The sequence below is a fragment of the Aulonocara sp. 'chitande type north' Nkhata Bay genome, linkage group LG23 (assembly GCF_057382095.1).
Source record: "Aulonocara sp. 'chitande type north' Nkhata Bay isolate Kocher_YH1m ecotype deep benthic linkage group LG23, A_spYH_male_GT1.1, whole genome shotgun sequence".
Lineage (NCBI taxonomy): Eukaryota > Metazoa > Chordata > Actinopteri > Cichliformes > Cichlidae > Aulonocara > Aulonocara sp. 'chitande type north' Nkhata Bay.
The window spans coordinates 35,354,603-35,373,586 of record NC_141365.1 but is presented as its reverse complement, the minus strand read 5'-3'; the positions used below and the strand labels follow the sequence as shown (position 1 = coordinate 35,373,586).

Sequence of the window (18,984 nt, the reverse complement as noted above, 5' to 3'; positions counted from 1 at the left end):
AGCAAAGTGTTTGGCGAGGTTATAACTGCTGGTTGTTGTCTGATGAAGTTCTATAAGACCAGAAGTGTTCATGCAAACACAGGGGTCAAGGATTGTACGTGCATTATTTATACTGTCTTCTCTTTCCCTTTAAGCTGACTATCTCCTGATTGGCTGCCCCTCTTGAACAGGTGGGTTGAGTTTCTGTGACCATAGTCGTGTAGCTGAGATAACACCACGTATATCAACTCTCAAAGAAAAGAGCAGAAAGAAAACATCTAAAAAGTGGCTGTTTATCTGAAGCCTGAACTTTTGGAACTTTGCACATTTTCTAACCACTTTGGTAATGTTTAATATGAGCATCCAGGACTGTAACTGGGGATACACCAGTCTAACTTTTTCCACTTCTAATACCACACTGATACCTTGGCCTCAGGTATCTGCTGCTACCAGGTCCAGTGTTAAATCAATAATGTGTATTTCTCACTCTGAGGAGTGAGACAGAAGATTATCGACCTATTCATTAGAAAAGTATTAAAAGACAAATGTATTTATGCTTTAAAAAAACATTTATTTGCATTAGCGTTATTTCAACCTTGTGTAGGATTAATTACAGCACAGTGCTGTAATTTATAGTCACAGTTTCTCCTTTAATTTCCTTTAAGTTACCATGAGTGACGCAAAAGCTTCCAAACAAGTGTTAAACCAAACATAATGACAGAGAAAGAGAAACAGACCGAACTGCTGTCGCTGAAGCTCTTCAGTCGTGCCAACTCACTTGTACGCATATTAAGACAAACTGGTGTTGCTGTAGCGAAACACTTTGAACTACTGTTGCTTTGCTGTTAGCTGACTGCTGGAAGTTAGCAGATTGCTGCCGATGCGTGGGGTAGTAAACACAAAACATGATAGACCTGAAGAGCATAGCTAAGCCCTGTCACGGATGTCTGATCTAGCTTTTGGTGTCAGGCTATCTGATCCAAGTATTGGATCGCTCTATCCCTAACTGACAATAAGTGAAAGCGTAACAGGTCCCAGCTAATTGTTTTCTTTCCGAACGAAGAACCTGCTGATGTCTGACGAAACCTTGGAAGCTGCAGCACTCTTCCTGCTCTGGCTTCGTTCTTTGGCTTGCTGAGCTGTTCTCTGTGGAGAAAAATGGAACATGATGTAAGAGGTTACATCTGCAGTCAGCACAGAAAAATCAGATCGATATATCGAGCATCTCTAGATTAAAGTGTCTGAGAGGGGGCATAAACAATGCGAGGATCCCCTTATCAGTCGCAGTGCTTTGCTTCAGTTTACATACGTCAACATGTGAAGCGTTTCCTTCCAAGCTGACAGAAAAAAGCATTCTGGTGTGAAAGCAAAGCACATTTCAGCTCACGGTGAAAGCTGTGTCTTATTTTGAAAAGTTTCTTCTCAAATCAGATCTGCTTTTAAGAAGTGGCTGACTGAAAATATGAAATATTGAAGGAGTGCAAGAAGGAAGAGGCCGATATATAGCATTTTCCAACGCATGCTATACATCAAAATGTCACACAGCCACATCATGTGATGTTATTATAGGCAGTATATAGCTTTGTGAGGGATAATATGACTTTTGATCAATGTGTTTGACCATGTATCACATTACTGCCAGCACATGTGATCCTCAACATGAGTGATGGCGCTTTCTCTTTATACAGGGATAAAGGAGAGCTCCATCTGCTGTGCACCTTAAAATGTTAGACAAATTGCTTTTGCCCCCTAAGCCCTTTGGCTTTAAAAGCTGGTGCTGCGGTTGTTATGGGTGCTGTGATGCGGAGTGTGCACATACGGCTTTGTGGCAGACAGTGCAGAGTGTCTGCAGGTTGTCCAGAGAGCACTGGCCTCCTCCGCTGTAGACCGGACGGATGTGGTCAACCTGCCAGAAATCCCCTTCAACAGGAGCTCGGATCATCTCGTTCAGCTGGAAGCACACCGGAATACAACAGTGAGCGTCTCAGTACACCGGCTACCCTCGGATGTTCCCTCACACTGCTCTAAATTGCCTAAAACAACGTTTGATAGCGCTCCCCTCCCAAACCATCCATCTATGCTAAAGTTAATTCTTTGCACTGATGTGATGTCTTTAGTAAAGCTCAGCCTTTCGCTGGGTACTACAGTGACCTAAATTGTTACTTTACAGCACACACAGGCACAGACAAATCATTCATATTAAACAAATCTCTGCACTGCGGGGACATTTCTGCAATGCGCCTCACAATAAAAGAAGATAAAAAACAGTCTCAAGCCAAAAAAACGCATCCCAGCAGAGAACATAACTGGCAAAATCCAGGAAATAATGAAGGCAAACTGCAGGAAAGGGCCTCTGATGGAAGTTTATTATGCTGAGATTAATGTAAGCCTGTGTGATTGTGAGGATAAGACCAGCTGATGAAAACATCATTTGTGCCGAATTGATGACAGCAAACTTTGACCTCATGCTATCCATCACCGTTTGCTGCCTCAGGTACAGCTGTATAAATCACCAAAATGTTTGTGGCCTACATTACGGGCAGCTGGAGGGAAACTTAATCAGGGAGAGCTCGCAAGCCTGCCTGACAGAAATTAGGTTAAAAATACCGCTGGGAATATCGTGCTACAGTTAAGGTGCACACTCCTAAATGCCTCAACTTTTTGTGACTTTTAAAAAAAAATTCTGCTAATTACATTTTAAAGCACATTTTTCACTAGATTTAGAGGAGGAGAGTTTTCCTCATACAAGGAAAACTTACATAATGAGTAAGTTTGTAAGTAAGATTAAAAAAAATGCATTTGCAATATCCTGAGTAGTATTTCAGGTGAGCTTCTGTTTTAATTGCTCTTTTTTTTTTTTATATGTTTAACTTGTTAAGGTGATAGTCGACACAGTCACAGTTTTATCAGTTAAACTGATGTCTTTGGAGGCAAAGGAGAAGGAGTAGAAACACAGACACAATATAAATACACAGTTCAATTCCTTTGACTACTACAGAAAATACAGCAAGACACCAGTGTTTTGCTAATAAGGGAATACTGTTTCCATGAAAGGGTGTACATGATCTGCAACAATGCTTAGGTAGGCGGTACATGTAAAAGCGATCCACATGGATGCAGGACCCAAGGTTTCCCAGCAGAACATTGCCCAAAGGACCACACTGCCTCCACTGGCTTAGCTTCTTAGCTCCCAGGCAAGTAACGTACGTTCACCTGACCATCCACGTGATGTAAAAGATTATTCTTTTTTAAAATAATCTATACCAGTCAACAGTAGCAGAAGTTGTTGTTGAACGTCTGAGATGTAACAGAAATAAGTCAAAGCTAATGAGTAACTAGCTGAACCATTTGAAGACCTGTAGTGCTTCTTTGTAAAAATGTACTGAGGCCCACTGGACACAGTGTGGATTCACTAGCAGATAATACTGTTGTGAATCTGAAATTTATTTTATGAAGAAAATATAAAAAGGAAAAAAAAGTGGAGAAAACAGAAAGCAAGAATGGGAAGATGACAGAGAATAGAGACAAAAAGAAAAAAGAGAGCAAGCAAGTGGAGGAGCTTAAGACAATAGAGAGAGAGAATCCTGGTGGGAAGAGTTCAGGGCCAGAAATCTATTTTCCTACTTTGAGAACTACTCTGCCGACATTAAGGCAGGGAGCTGGAATTGATCCCAACAGATTTAAAGAACAGGCCTGCTCACAGGGCCAGAGTTCAGATCTCTCTCTTACACACTCTCACACAAGCTCTCACACATTCGAGTCAATTGAGCCTGCTTTTGTGCCAAAAGCATGCACTTTGGTGCACCTTACCTCACTACTGCACACTTACACACATACTGAAGCTCCTCTCACAAGCACCTAAAGGCTTTAACACATCCTGAAAATCCACACGCGCATCAAAATACCATTACAGCCACACCTGTTACACACATGCACGCCAAAAAGAGAGCCCAAGCTACAAACATAGACACATATAACCATTCTCACTCTCTCACTCTCACTCACTCACACACACACACACACACACACACACACACACACACACACACACACACACACACACACACACGTACCAACCCCCCCCAGTATGAACCAAAGAGTGAGCCTATAATCTCAAGGCTTCTCCACCACTGGTGTCTTATCATGTGGCTGAGTTTGTTTCCTCTAAAGCTCAGTGCATCGATCGGCGCTGATGCTTCTGCCGGCGGCACTGGAAAGAGGGGAGGAGGAGTGAGTGTGTGTTTGTGTGTGTGTGGGGGGGGTGGCTTTGCAGGATAACAGCCAACCAAATCAAATAGGCTTACTGGTCGAGGCCTGGCACTGGGAAAAAAAAAATCAATGGGCCCAGCAATCCATTTACTGGGAGCTGGCCCCTTGGAGTGCAGATCAACCTGCGTGTGTGTGTGTGAGTAGATGCATATATGCGTAGGTGGGTGGGATGGGGAGTACAGGGTGCTTTTATTTTTGCACTTACATAAACACACAAAGAACTTCTTTCTCAGTTCTTTGGCTCACATAGAGAGACTGATGTCAGTTAATGTGTGCATTTTGATGACTGTTATCTAACAAAGTTGGTACAAATTTTCAATATTGAGGAGAAAACATCCTTATATGAAAAAAAATCTTAACACCTGAAACATCCAACCACATCAAAATAAAATTCCCTCAGGTAATGTGGGTGCTAATCACCAAATGTTAGCATGCTATCATACAACTTTAAAACAACAAGCAAAACCTGTATGTATAAATGTTTTTTTAGTTCACCCACGCATTGCTTCCTGTTTAAAGGGAAAAACAGATAATTTTCAGACACTCAGTCTGTTTTTTTAATAATGAGAAGTATAATGAGATTCCATGTAGTTTTAGTTTGTATTAAATATTTGCATGTATAAAAATGATCATGATCATCATGATGTAAAATCTAAAAACATCAATTAAAACATAGCAGAATCAATCCCATTCTGCTTTCCTCTCAGATAAAAGTAAGGCTTTCTTGCCATTTTCGCACTTCCTGTATATTACTGGCTTTTATTGGTCTCATTTGGCTATTGTCTCTGGAAGCAGGATTAACTCTGCTTGACTCAGAGACATCTTTATGGGATAAGCATTTTGAAGGCACGTCTGCGCTCAAGCTCAACTTTTTGTCCTGTTAACAATAACTTGAGCATGTCAAGCTGAGAAACCAGCAGCATTAACCCGTAACTCTGACAGGAAACTGATGGCAGAGACTGTGTTAGACAATCTGCCGCTGGGTCAGCTTTCACTGCTCTGAGATCCCTTACTGTCTATGCTTTGTGGAAATGTGGAAATGCATTTGCAAGAAAACCATCAATCTGCGAATTACTGTTGTAGCAAATAAGTTTTATTGTGCAGTGTTTTTAATAAAGGTTTTTAATAATTGCTTTACCACATTAGCAAAGAAAGCCTTAAGGAAGAGGAGTGCCAGCTGCGACCATATCCGGTTTAATAAAACAGGCAAGTTTGCTTATTAAGTTTACATACTAAGTTTAACCAGCTGTTTTGCTAATATATCACCTTCCTGTTCATACACATATTTAAACGACTTTTTAAAATCAAGCTGTAGGGCTGTGTTTCTGAACTCTAATAGCTTTTCATTTAGAGACATATCGTCCTCACAGAACAGCCACAGTAAACTTTAATATTTTATGTTCAATTTACAAGTAACACTGTTTCATGTAAAGTAATATTTAGAAGACATATACAGACTATGACCCCAATTCTGAAAATGTTGGAACACTGTATAAAACACAAATTAAAAAACAGAATGCAATGATATGCAAATCTCATAAACCCATATTTTATTCAGAAAAGAACACACCAAACTATGTGTAAACTGAGAAAATGTACCCTATAAAAAAGTCATTTCCAAGTCCACAGGAACAGAATGGTTAAAAAAAGTTGGCTATGCCTACCACTGTGTAGCATCACTTTATTTAGACAAAAGCCTGCACATATCTGGCAACTGAGGAGACCAGATGCTGGACTTCTGGGAGAAGATTGTTGTCCCATTATTGTCGGATATTGGATTCTGGCTCCTCAGTATTCTTGAGCCTTCTTTTCTGTATTTTTCATTTTATTATACACCAAATGTTTCAGTTAGTGAAAAGTTTGAACTGCAGGCAGGCAAATCGGTTTACCATGCTGTTGTAATAGCATGCAGCTTAACATTGTCTAGCTAAAATACACAAGACCTTCCCTGGAAAAGACGTAGTCTGGGTGGGAGTATAGTTTGTTGTCTACAAACTGTATATATGTTTAAGCATCAGTGTGTCTTTCCATATGTGGAAGATGCCAATTCCATAGGCACTAATGTACCCCATACCATCAGAGATGCAGGCTTTTGATATGAGCCCTTATAACAAGCTCGATTGGTCTCTCTCCTGTTCAATCCTGGCGATGTGGTGCCATGTTTCTCATGTTTTTCCCAGTTTTCAAATTTTATTCCATTTTAAATAAGAGAAGACAGCACCATTTCTGCATCATGTTAACATTTAGCTTCTTCTTTGCACGATAGTATTTTAACTGGCACGAGGAACTGTATCCACAGAGAATGAATTCTTGAAGTGGTCTTGCAGTGATTTCCATACCTGTTTGTAATGCAGCCTCCTGAGTGCGCGGAAATCCCGGACATCCAATGCTGATTTTTGATCTAGTTTCTTGCATACAGAGATTTCTCCAAACTTATTCTTATTCTGGTAAACTGGTATTCAAAGTCTTTGCAAATTTACATTGAGGATTCTTAATCTGAAATTGTTCCACAATCTGCAAACAGTTTGCAGAGCTCTACCTCTCCTACATGCTCCTTTTAGTACCCTTTCGTCTTACTGACCTGTTGCTCATCAACCTAATTAGTTGACATCAAATTAAACACAGCCAATATTTTTGGAAGATTAAATTGTCAAACTTGAAACATTTGGTATAATTTCTATATTCTAGTGTGAATAAAATCTGGGTTTTTGAGATTTGCAAATCATTGCATTCTGTTTGTATTTACATTTTCTATAGCATCCAAACTTTTTTTGGAATTGGGATTGAGACAGCTTTTCAGTCAGGAAGAAGTGCAGAAAGGTGAAGCCACCCAGGAAAAGTAAATCAAGCTGCAGCGGGCTGTCAGCTTGTGTAAACGAATAAAACACAATCGCCTTTCTGTAAAAGTTGCTGTGCGCCACTGTGGCCACTCCTTTGGTTGTATAAAGGTCTACAGGAAAGAAATATGACATAAAAAAGACAGAAACAGTGGTGTGGAGTTGAATTTCACATTGACACAACTTGCCTCGTTGCACTGACTGACCACCATAGTTAATGGCTGTTTGGCACTTGAAAAAAAAAAAGTTTCTTCAGCTCATTGGTGGAGTTTTCCTGAAACATGGATGAGAGACAAATACGAAACAGTGCCTCCTCTGCTCTATGTCCCACCTGTTTGAGTGGCAGCTGGGTGAGCCAAGTGTTCTCCAGGATCTCCTTTCGCTGGGAGGGTGGAGCATCACGAACCTTAATGAACAGGTCATGGGCGTGGAGGCCGCAGTGCTGACAGATGCCGCGCTCTGCCTCCAACACCTGAGACCGCATGTAAGTCTGGCTGGAGCGCAACTGGAACTCCTCCTGACACCTGTGGGTCAAAGCACATAGAAACATCTGCACTACAGAAAGAAACTTGTGATTAAATTCTTTCTATTTTAAAAATCATTCACATAGAAAGTTTTTCTCATGTTGGTTAAAAAACAGAAGCTGGCTTTTGAAAACCATTTAATCGAATTAAGACTGCCAGGAAAAGGTGCAGCATCTCCAGAAAAACTAAACCGAAATAGGTTTGCTTTAGATTTTCCATAAAAAACTTTTATTTTACATTGGTAATGGTATCAAGTTTGGTAAAGACCAAATTTGACTGATTCCCCCCCAAAAAATTTACAGGAAAAGATTTGGAAAAAGACCATTATAGATGCAAGAGTTGAAGTCTAATCTATTTTAGTCTTGAGCAAACAGTATTCTTTCTACAAAGAAAGTAAACAACAGGGTGAAGTCAACATTGTACTGCTGTGTTTCTGAGTTTGTTTTGCACACAAACTCTTAAAGCTCTGAATATAATTGAATTTTTTGGTGCCAGATGGGTGGGCTTCTGCGCAGAGGACAATGAGTACAGGGAAGTTTGGGGGGAAAAAACCTCTCAAACTGTGTGAAAGTTGATTTAATATGTTTTTGTTTGGCTGACATCTAATCAAAGACACTGCTGTTGCAGTAGACCTCGCACATCAGGTGCACTGAGATCTATATTATCTACAAATCTGCTCCAGAACTTTTTGAGCAATTCTCAAGTTATTACAAGTTGGAAATGTCCAGTTTTGCCCGTAGCTTTTCCTCTAACTGTATGTAGTTAGTGTTGCAATACCTGTGGCTGCAGAATCGAGTGTCCCACGCTCCACCTGTGGTAGAGCAGGGCTGCTGGCAGGAGAGACACAGAGGGACACCCTGACTGTCCACAGCCTGCAGGTAGCTGGACTCTGTTGATGACTGTGCATCTGATGTCCTACAGGACTGATTGTCCTGCCTGCTGTGAGAGAGACAGAGAAAGGGGAAACATAGTCGGGAGTGAAGAAGTGGTAGATGGTAACTTCAGACCAAAAAGACATCATTCTCAAATTCTCAACAGACGGTTGTATGTTTGTAAGTCAGATGTGGTACTGAAGGACTTCAATGTCCAAACACCAGATTTGCTAACATGTTGCTCCAGCACAAACTGAGCTTTGGTGTAAAAGGAGTGCAATGACACGACTGTGAGTAAAAAGTGAGAACTCAAAGGTTTATGTGACTGTTGCATATGAACGTCACGGAGTTCTTTTTTCAAAGCGCAAACTATCGGGAGAATAATATTTAAATCATGTGCACAAACTGATTTGCAACTTGCACTTTGCTGATAATTGAGCTAATATTTAACGCAGATAAAAAGCATGTCTCAATTTCTGAACTTGATATGGCTGCAGAGGATACGTAGACGTAAAGACGTATAGATGACCCAGCCAGCTGAATTCTAAATTTGCTCAGTGAACTCAAAGATGACCTGGATCCTCCAACCTAAGGGAGTCACGCAATACCAGCAGCAACAAAACTTCTTACACTCATTTACATTAATGAACTGAAAAACTTCCCTTAATAAAGGAAAAAAAAACTTTCTTTAATGCAGTTTTATTACACTAGAATTTCAGGACCATGGACAGCGCACGAGGTTTTCGCCTGATCTCGTGGGATCTAACACATGACTGTTTTTAGCTGCACATACTTTGACTCTCCATGAGTTACATATCGCAGATATGTTATCTATATGGAAGTTGTCTTAATACAAGAACGCTACAGAACACAAGGCTAAAATACTGCTGTGCAGTTTACAGTCCTAGATCAGAGCCTGTCTGAATGACTCGAGCCTGTTTCCATTCAAACGACTGTCTGCCAGATTATCACCATAGGCCTACATTTAACATACACGCGTATCCCCTGTATTTATATGGTTTTCTGATTTGTTGTGTGCCTGTCCTGTTAGTAAATTACCTGCAGCTGGATATCATCTCTTAGTTTGCGAGTTTGCAAAACTAACCACACCTACCAGCACTATGCCCTGTATTTTTAAAGAGCGGAGCATTTTATCTATATCACAACAGTCATCTCAAGGAGCTTTATATTTCATGGTGAGCTCAGCAGAGAGAGAGCCCCTATGATTTCAAACGATGATGATGATGAGAAAGCACTTGGCGACAGCGGGGAAGACGAGTTTTCATCTTAATTTTTCAGGTGACCTCAGGCGAAAGTAGAAAACACGGCGAAGAGGAGCACAATAAAACGTCAAAGTCAAACAGGTAAGTTGAGGCCAGGCATCCCAAATCTCAACAAAAACAATACAAATGAATTTGTTATAAAAATAGTTCCCATTGATGAAGGTTTTATTCTTTTCAACAACGACGTTAAAAAGATTCACAACAGCTTCTTTCATTAAACACCGTGTTTAATGTGTAGCCACTGACCTTGAATCTGAACATGCAGTAGTGTGCAAAAGTCTTAAGACACCTCCTCTCACTTGTTTATAGTTTGCGTCATATTTTAAAGCGCCCTTGAGCAATAGTTCCCCACATTTGTTTCTTTGGATGCTTCATCACTGATTATCGGTCCTTGTGCGTGAACATTTTCACAGGAATACTTTTTTGCCCACTTTTTGTAAGTATAAAAAAAACACCTAATGGCATGAACCACTGCTAACTTAGCAAAGAAGCGATTTTAAATTGTAGCTTTAGGCACTTTTTCACTAGCAGCCTGTCACAAAAACACATCATTTGTTCTCATTTCTTTAGATGATTCTACTAAAAATACTAAAGATAACACAGTCTGACGTGCATAAAATTGTATTTTTTGCACCACCAAGCAGACTCCCAAAGAGCTATTAGCTGAAAACTTGGCATATCTCGGCTTGGTGTGTCCTTAAAAAAATATGGATCCAAGACAAGGAGGGGACATGAGAAGAAATGTCACACCTTTCTCTAGTAGGCAAGCAGTATCGAAAAGCCATTTGTGTGTAAAAAACAGAAAAAAATCTAACTAATCGACTAAGACCTGAGAGATGCATGTGGCCCTTCAGTTCTACTGCTCACTGAAGCCTTATCAGAAGTGATTTCAGTGGTACAGTGGCTGTCAAGAAGACATTATTAACGAAGGGAAACAGGGAGAAAAATCTGTAGCAACAAGTCTGATGTTGTGATTAATCCAAATTAGAATTTTTTGGTTTACCTGCTCTCCAAAAAAGACTTCAGGAATGTCCTTCAAGAAGCCAAGAGAACTATTCCTGATGGCTAATTAAAGAAATGACAAGAAAGCTGCCAATGAGAGTTCAGGCTGTGTTGAAGCATAAAGGTGGTCATACCATGTATTCATTTTCAAGCTCATTAGAACTGTACAAACTCTGTTTTTGCCTTATATTCAGGATTTTCGTGTATTTTTGCACATTTTTATAACTCGCTGCACCCATGTATAAAGAAATGAGGGATCAGTCAAGACATTACCCTGTAAACCTGATCTAAATTAAACAAAGCTCACTGTCTTCTACAAACTGCAAATACATTTCAGTGTAAATATCCATGCAACAGAAATAAATCAGTTTTTTTCCTGTATATTTAGTATATTACAATGCTCTATCTGCAAAACATTTCTAGTATGTGTATCTGCGTGCATGTCCGTCTGGCAGAAGACAGCAAATCTGGGCATTTGCCATGTAGTCCCAGCAGGGTGCTAGAGCCACGTTGGAGGGGACAGATGGACTAAATTCTCTTTCCCCATGGTTTACAATTCAGAGAGACAGCAAGAGGAACAAAGAGCCAGAGTGACAGAGCACTACAGAAGGAAATTTAATCATTGAAATAGAGAAGAGAACCTTCTAAAAAGGGAACCTTGCTGTTTCAAAGTTGAGAATATACCAAAAACTGGAAGTATCATGGGACAAATGGTGTGCCAGCAAAGTCTAGTCGATGAAAGAGAGACACAAATAGACTTTTTACTTGTGTGTCCAAACTGAGAATAGTGAAAACATCCAGAAAAGCCAGAAATATGTCTTTTAGAAACTGTAAAACATCAATGCATTTGCCAAAAAATGCATGTGAATCAAAAATGTAGGTTTATAGATGTAGAATGTTTACCACCTTGGCTCATCTCTGGTGCTCTATACCGAAAGAAACCAAAGGCACCAACGAGATCTGACACTGGTACGTCCAGCTGTTAATCGAGATTCTTATTTTCCACATTTTAGCATGTTGCTTTCATGTGGATAGCAATATAAAGACTGTTTCCCTTCAAAATGGACACTAGTGACGTATGCTGCATGGCAGGATTTCCTTTTTAGCCCACGCCCAGGCATAGGTGGCACACTTTAAGATTAACTGATACCTTCAATACCAGACATGCGCTTGTTTTAAACGGATGTATGTTATCAGAAATGTCTGTTTCTTTAGTTCACAGTCAGTTGTGCTTATCAGAGCAGAGTGCCATTGTATCTGTGTTTATAAACTGGACAACATTTACTTGGAAAACATTGCCAATATTTTAGAGAATGATTGCAGTCAGTCAGAGTCAGACTGCTACTGTTTGGAGACAGGTTGCCTCCCATCAGATGACTTGTGCAGATGCCTTACAATCTAAGAGCTTGCTGTCCTTTTTTTTACTCTAGTATAACTTATAGCCACAGTTCAAATGTCAAGTGATATCAGCCAGCAGGAAGTATTAGCAGGAACTGAACTGAATTTGTTGTTTTGAAGGAGCAGTTCAATATTATGTACAAGTTTTACTTGAATGCTTAAATAGATAACAGTGATGGATGTCAATCTTCCTACTTTATGAAAACATGGATTCTCCTCATCCCTCCAACCACACGCCACAGTTAGTTGGACGGATGGATGCCATTTCTATTCTAGCTACTAGCATATTAGCACATTTTTTAAGTCAGCTTTTATAAATGGCCATTTAATGTTGTTACCATGCTGCCTTTTACCGTGTTTATTCACACAGCAGTGCTTGCTTCTGTCAGACACTTTATACTTCCAGACACTGCTGTATACCTCATGCAGTAAAACGCTATCTATTGTCTAAAAGCACATATCCTGAACAGAGCCTTTAAGGCACTTTATAGATTATCACAGACATTTTGTATGTAACACCAGTAACTGTGTATATGTGTGAGAGCTCGTCTGTGTGTTTGCTGCAGGTTTCCATAGAGATATTGCCTCCTGGGGTGAGCTGGCCGATGCATCTCACCCAGTAGATCGTATTATGGTCTATATTTACTGTACTAACACACTCAGTGGGCCTTTGTGTCTCTCCCACAAGGCACATACAGATCTCCATGGAGACAGCTGAGGGAAAGAAAATGAAAATACTCTGAATCCTGAAGAGGAAACCATGTGGTGAGACAAACCACCTTCATGTGCAGACCTTGAAGTTTCATCTTTAAATACTACAGACAAGAACGGATCTATGAATGATCAAAATACCGTTTGTGTAGTAGACAGGAGAAACACAGTGATCAGCTAGAAATACATTTGAATTTTAGTTTCATATATTAGCAGCAAACTACTTACAGACCTGAGGACAACTTGACCTTTATGTGTGCGTTTTTTCCCTTAACAAACCTCTGTGTAGCAGGTGGTGTTAGCGAAGAGGCAGACCTCCTCTTTGTGAAGAAGTTCTCCTTTGTGACCAGTCGGACGCTGCCTCCCTCCTCCTGGGCTTTGCTCAGAGACGCCTCGGCCACGTCGTCACGACCGAGGTACCTGTGAAACGGGATAAAATGTTGCTGTGAGGTAATGGTGAATTTGTGGATGTTACATAACCAAAGCACCGGGGAGCAGTTGCAAGCAGATGAATTCATAAACTCTCTCTGGACAGCAATACAAGCAGGTATGATAGGACGCTTGAGGTTGCTCAAGCACACAAGTAATCTTAGTCATCTTTTTTTGGACTGCGGTAATCCTGGGACTCTACCACATCAATGTAACACACACATCACACCCACATAACTAGCAAAATTCTACAAATGGCCTCAGTGCAGAGCCAGATGCACTTTGATTTTTGTTTTTCTTTCTTGGCACCAAACTGTGCTTAAATGCTCAGATCCTTCCTTCCTTCCACTGCTGATTTCCTATTCTGAATGTGTGCTTATATTCTGTTTGTCTTCTTCTCCTGCTGAATCCTATTACTATTGCAGCAGCAGCAATCTAATTTCCCCACAGGAATCGTCAATCATCTAATCTAATCCATCTGCCCCGCTACTGCTTTTTATGGCCGTTGTAATACAGATGCTATGTGTGCAAGTTGAAAATTGCACTAAACTCTACATTCCAATCTATGCAGGATTAAAATGACCCTGGGATGTCAGAGTTGACACAAATACATGTGGAGAGTTGGGGAAAGAAAATCAGTGATATGTTCCTCTTGGTAGGAAAAGATTCCAGAGGCCTTGAGAGAAAAGTGACCAATCGGCAAATGCCGACTGGTCACTTTTCAGGTTTTAACAGAGGGATGGTACAACGCTGTAATGGTCTCCGCAGAGAGCAATTACCCTACCTTTTTACTCCAAGGGGAAGTCAGAGGTCAGCCTTAGCCAATAAGCAGATCGCAGCCATGCTGCTGTCAGTACTTGATGGAACTAGTACTTTACTTTACCAACCATCCACACACACAAGGAACAAACTGCTATTTTGCTTTACCAATAACATCCTGTACATACCGGGTAAATGCCTCTAGTGCCCACTCAAATACAGTCAACGTCCAACTAGAAATATTAAGCATATACATTTTTAGAATGAGTTAATTTGGTCTCATTTGCTAAACTCTGTGTAGTTGTGGCTATTTTGGAAATTATCCATCATGTAATATGTGTTGGAGACCCATGGAAGAATTTAATGTCATCAGTGTTGCAGGTGATTGGCAGTAAGCTCCTACGTCGTTCATCCACCCTCTTCTTTTTATCTAAAGTCAGGCAGGATAAGATAAACAGAGTATTCCAAGTGTTCCTAGTCTTATTTTAAGTTTCTTATAGGGAATACTGAGGCACTGGGTTTGCCCCACAGTTCGTCGTGCTGTGAAAACCTTCAAAGGGAGGTATCTTGAAGGCATTTTAATCAGACGCCCAAACCACCTTAGCCGACTACTTTGAACATAGAGGAGCAACGGCTCTGAGCTCCTCACCCTGTACCTACGGCTGAGATCAGCCACCCTACAGAGGAAGCTCATTTTGCCTGTTTGTATACATGATCGTGTTCTTTTCGCCACTACCCAGAGCTCATGACTATAAGTCAGGGTTAGCTTCAGCATTGTGACTCAACTGTTTGGTTTTTGTTGATTTGGTGATTCCTATTTGCACATCTTCTCACCAGCAGTTATCCCTCTGCTTTTTTCTTCTCTTACCAGATAACCAACAAAGAGCTTGAACTTTATAGACTCTGCAGAAAGGATAAAGTGCAGGCTGTGCTTTCAACTATTTTGTAAAAGTCAATGAAGACAGCCCTTTAAGAAAATACAGTAGTTAAGTTAAAAAAAACAAGTCCAAAGCATCCTTTACCCCTAACACAGAAAAGCTTTCTGCTATATCAAGCAGAGAAAATAGGTTAGACTTAGTAAATGGCTCCAAGTACAGATAATGAGCTCGAGGGTTCAAAGAAGTGCGCAGAGCAAGAATTCACGTTTTTTTTAAAAAAGGGGAAAAAAGAGATGAGGTTTCAAAAAAACAGACAGAAAGACAGCAGGCAGCTAATGGATGGTGTAGCCATTTCACAGACAATCAACTCGAGTGATGAAGCTGTTTCACTAATCGTCGAGCAGATCAATAATTAATGTTTCATCTTCAAGCGTTTGTTCTGACAGTTGTGTCAATTGTTGAACTCAGTTTGATGTAACTTCACTGCTGGCACAAGAAGTAGCCTTGTACACCGATGAAACACAATCAATAACTGGAACGTCTCCTGGAACTATAAGATATGGAAAAAATACATTTATCACTGTTTAACTAATAACAAAACATTTACTACAAGGTAAAAACAACAACAACAACAACAAAAATGGGTAAAACACACGTCTCAACTTCTTGAATTGTTAAAAACTTCTGCCGATGCCTGTTTTCATCCAATATATTTGGATATATTTAGCTCTGTGTAGGATTTGTTCTAGTTCTTTCATAAGAAAAAAAATCATTTGAATTGGTTATTGAATTCTACTTGATGGATTTCTATCCTGATTGCACGTTTTTTTCTGATTACTAATGAGACACCAGCCTCCCAGAAACACCGTGCCGGGAGGTGTTGCCACTGTTAAATTCAACTTTTAGTGTCTCTACTCGGCCCTGCAGGCTATGAAACGACATTTTTATGCAATTCCACCACCTCCATATGGACAGAATACTTTCTTAGGGAGGGAGATGGAAAGAAGGCAGAAGGGGGGAAAAAATATAAAGGAAAGATGGATGACAGGAGGCAGAAAGTGGAGGAGGGAGAGACATCAAAGAGGAGAAGTTTCTCTGGAAGCTGAGAGGAGATGAGGAAGAAGGTAAGTCTCCATCAAACACAAGAGCTTCCTTTGCTTCAAACAGTCCCAGCACAGAGGCTGGATGAAACGAGATACCTTACACTAAACTGGAGTCCAACTGCGCTTCTGGGAGAGAGTGGAGGTGTGTGTGTGTGTGTGTGTGTGTGTTTGCATGTTTTTATGCAGTTAGGTGCCTGGAGAGTAATTCTGTACACTAAGGTGACTGCTGCTACTTGCTGAATGAATCACATTTTCTGTTATGATCCAAACCTCTTCTACCAGTATCAGGGGGCAGCTGGGTTCACTGATGTTGTTTTCAAAATGTTTGTCAGACTGGCTCACATCTGTGAAAACCTAGGATGATTTGGACTGAATGTTCAATGGGGTCTATTAAAAAGTAGTTTAGTCGGCGTATTACTAAATATGTTTAAAGGTGCCGTGCGGAGGTTTTGGTTTGTAGCGGCAGTAATAAATGTGAGTCCCCCTCGCTCTTTATATTGTGCGTAAACAACTGACAGCAGTACAAATCGGTTTATGCAAAGCAATGTGCCTGCAAAGGTTAGCAAACATGGATGGAAATCATCTAAAAAATAAAATGTAAAAAAGATGTCTTTGCTAATGTTTTATGAGAACATAAATACACTCGACACATTTAGAAATTCAACAATTTGTATGAATTTCCAGAGGGTGCCGGGCATGATGAACATAAACATGAATGCATTGGTTTTTAGACTTCTGGTTGTATGGAAAGGTTTAAGGACCCTCAGCTCATTTGCTCTGCGACCTCTGTAAACACTTTCCTGATTACTTCACAGTTTTAATTGCTAGCTTTGGGACATATTTAATTATTTATTTTGTAAATTACAGTCCTTACTAAAAGTCATAAAGGATGATAAACTAAGAACCACCAACCAGCGCTGCCGCTCACTCGTCATATCCAGTCTTAAACATCAGTTTGATAACAAATGAAATACTCAGCTTTATGTTTATCAATGGGACGTCACTACCCAACGTGTGGCAGCACAGTGGCATTATTCATCTTTTATACATAGTCCTATAACTGTGAATAAACTCCATTATCCCCATGTATATTTTACTGCTTACCTGGAGGATCTAAAACTTTCCCTACACTACAACACTTTTAACCAGGCATGAACATCTGCATGTGGCTAATCAGCTTAGCAAACATAAACACATAATAGCACGTAAGTGCAAACATATACACTCAGGCTGATTCTCAACTCACCTCTTATTTTTATAGCAACAAAAAACTGTTCAATGTCAGTTAACCTGCACATTTTACTGCAAAAATTGGCTTACATACCTGTAGCTAGCAGCTTATAGTAATAAGGAGATTTTTCTGTTTCTCTGCCATTGTTGTTACATAATCTTCCTCCTGTGTTTGTTGTTATTTTTGTACTGCACATTTGGTGTCAGGTGGTGGTGTTTTGTGGACTTGGAGAAGGCATTCTCCCTCAAAGTCCCTCAAAGTGTTCTCTGGGTGGTGCTTCGGGAGTGTGGGGTGTCTGGCCAGTTGCTTCGAGCCATTCAATCAGGCCATAGCTGGCAATAAGACGGAATTGTTCCCAGTGGGTGTTGGACCAGTGCTGCCCTTTGTCACCGATTCTCTTCATAATTTCTATGGTCTGAATTTCTAGGTGTAGCCATGAAGTCTTCTACCTGGGCAGGCTCAGAATTACATCTCTGCTTTTTGCAGATGATCTGGCCTCTCACTTAGAGATAGGTGAGGAGTTCTGCCATTCGGGAGGGGCTCAGGGTAGAGATGCTGCTCCTCCACATCAAAAGGAGCCAGCTGAGGTAGTTTGGGCATCTGACGGTGTTCCGGGCATGTCCCACAGGGAGGAGGCCCTGATTGGGAGACCCAGGATAATATTATAGAGATTATATCTGGCCTGGGAATGCCTTGGTGTTCCCCCAAACAAGCCAGAGGAGGTGGCAGGGGGGAGAGAGGTCTGGGCTTCGCTGTTTAGGCTGTTGCCCCTGTGACTTGGCCCCAGATAAGTGAAAGAAAATTGATGGATGGACATTTGTGTCAGTTTCAGGATAGTTAGATCATCAGCTATGTAGCCTTTATCCTTTCTTGCCGCATACCACATGATGATAGCACATGCTTCTACAACCATAAAGCTAAAGGAAATGAATGGAAACTCATACTTTGCTCAAATCACATCTTTCTATACTAGACTCACTATGTTGAGTACATACTGCTGTAGTTAGCATGACACACTGAAATACTGTACATGTCATTATTGGTAAATGACTCATTTTCAGAGAACCCTATCCTGTCAAAATGTATGTATTAGACAAGTGCTTGGTGTACACAGCGTACTAAAGAAAATAAAACAACTGAGACTCACCGTTAGCTTAGATTAATAATGGGACTAGCCTGGCTCCGTCTAACAAAAAGATGACAACCAGCAGCTCTAACACCCATTAATCACAGTACTTTATCTTGTTTATTCAGTCTGTGCAAAAATCAACTATATAAACAACAACTCAAAGGGATTTTCTTTGTAGCCAGGACTAGTAACTTCCTATCTAACTGCTCAGCAGCTGGTGGCTCATAATAATAACATCATCCAACTTTCAGGAGGCAAGCAAATCAGTGAATTTCCCCAGACTATTCCTTTAATATTGCAGGTACAGGCAGTTAGAAAGCTACAGTAAATTTAAACGTGCAGCACATATTTGGTGGAGGTTGCATCAGGAATGACAAAACGCAGCGTGATTTGAACTTGATTATCTGGACACGGTTTTCTGCCGGTAGACATTTGATGCGCAGCTGCAGGGGCGCTGTTACAGTCAGGGAGTCAGCGGGTAGCTGACAGCGGACACGCGGAGGTGCAGACAGCCGCCTGGCTCGGCACAGAGGACAGACCCTGCTCAGCTGTGTGAAATCAAACTAACGAGCTGCTGCAC

The 18,984-nt window shown here is 40.7% G+C and overlaps 1 protein-coding gene across 4 annotated transcripts in view; it reads right to left on the bottom strand.

Annotated features, from left to right (window-relative positions):
• Positions 1 to 529: 529 nt before the first annotated feature.
• zranb3 (zinc finger, RAN-binding domain containing 3) overlaps positions 530 to 18,984 on the bottom strand; it is a 124,962-nt gene continuing 106,507 nt past the window's right edge. For 3 of the 4 annotated variants that reach the window (XM_086281694.1, XM_086281695.1, XM_086281696.1), the window contains exons 18-22: positions 13,155 to 13,295; positions 8,387 to 8,548; positions 7,417 to 7,609; positions 1,799 to 1,930; positions 530 to 1,125 (exon numbers count right to left, since the gene is read on the bottom strand). In XM_086281694.1, the coding sequence (XP_086137820.1) occupies positions 1,018 to 1,125; positions 1,799 to 1,930; positions 7,417 to 7,609; positions 8,387 to 8,548; positions 13,155 to 13,295 (736 nt within the window). In that variant the 3' untranslated portion in view covers positions 530 to 1,017. The remainder of the gene's footprint in view (positions 1,126 to 1,798; positions 1,931 to 7,416; positions 7,610 to 8,386; positions 8,549 to 13,154; positions 13,296 to 18,984) is intronic. The other variant, XM_086281697.1, reaches the window with a different exon arrangement.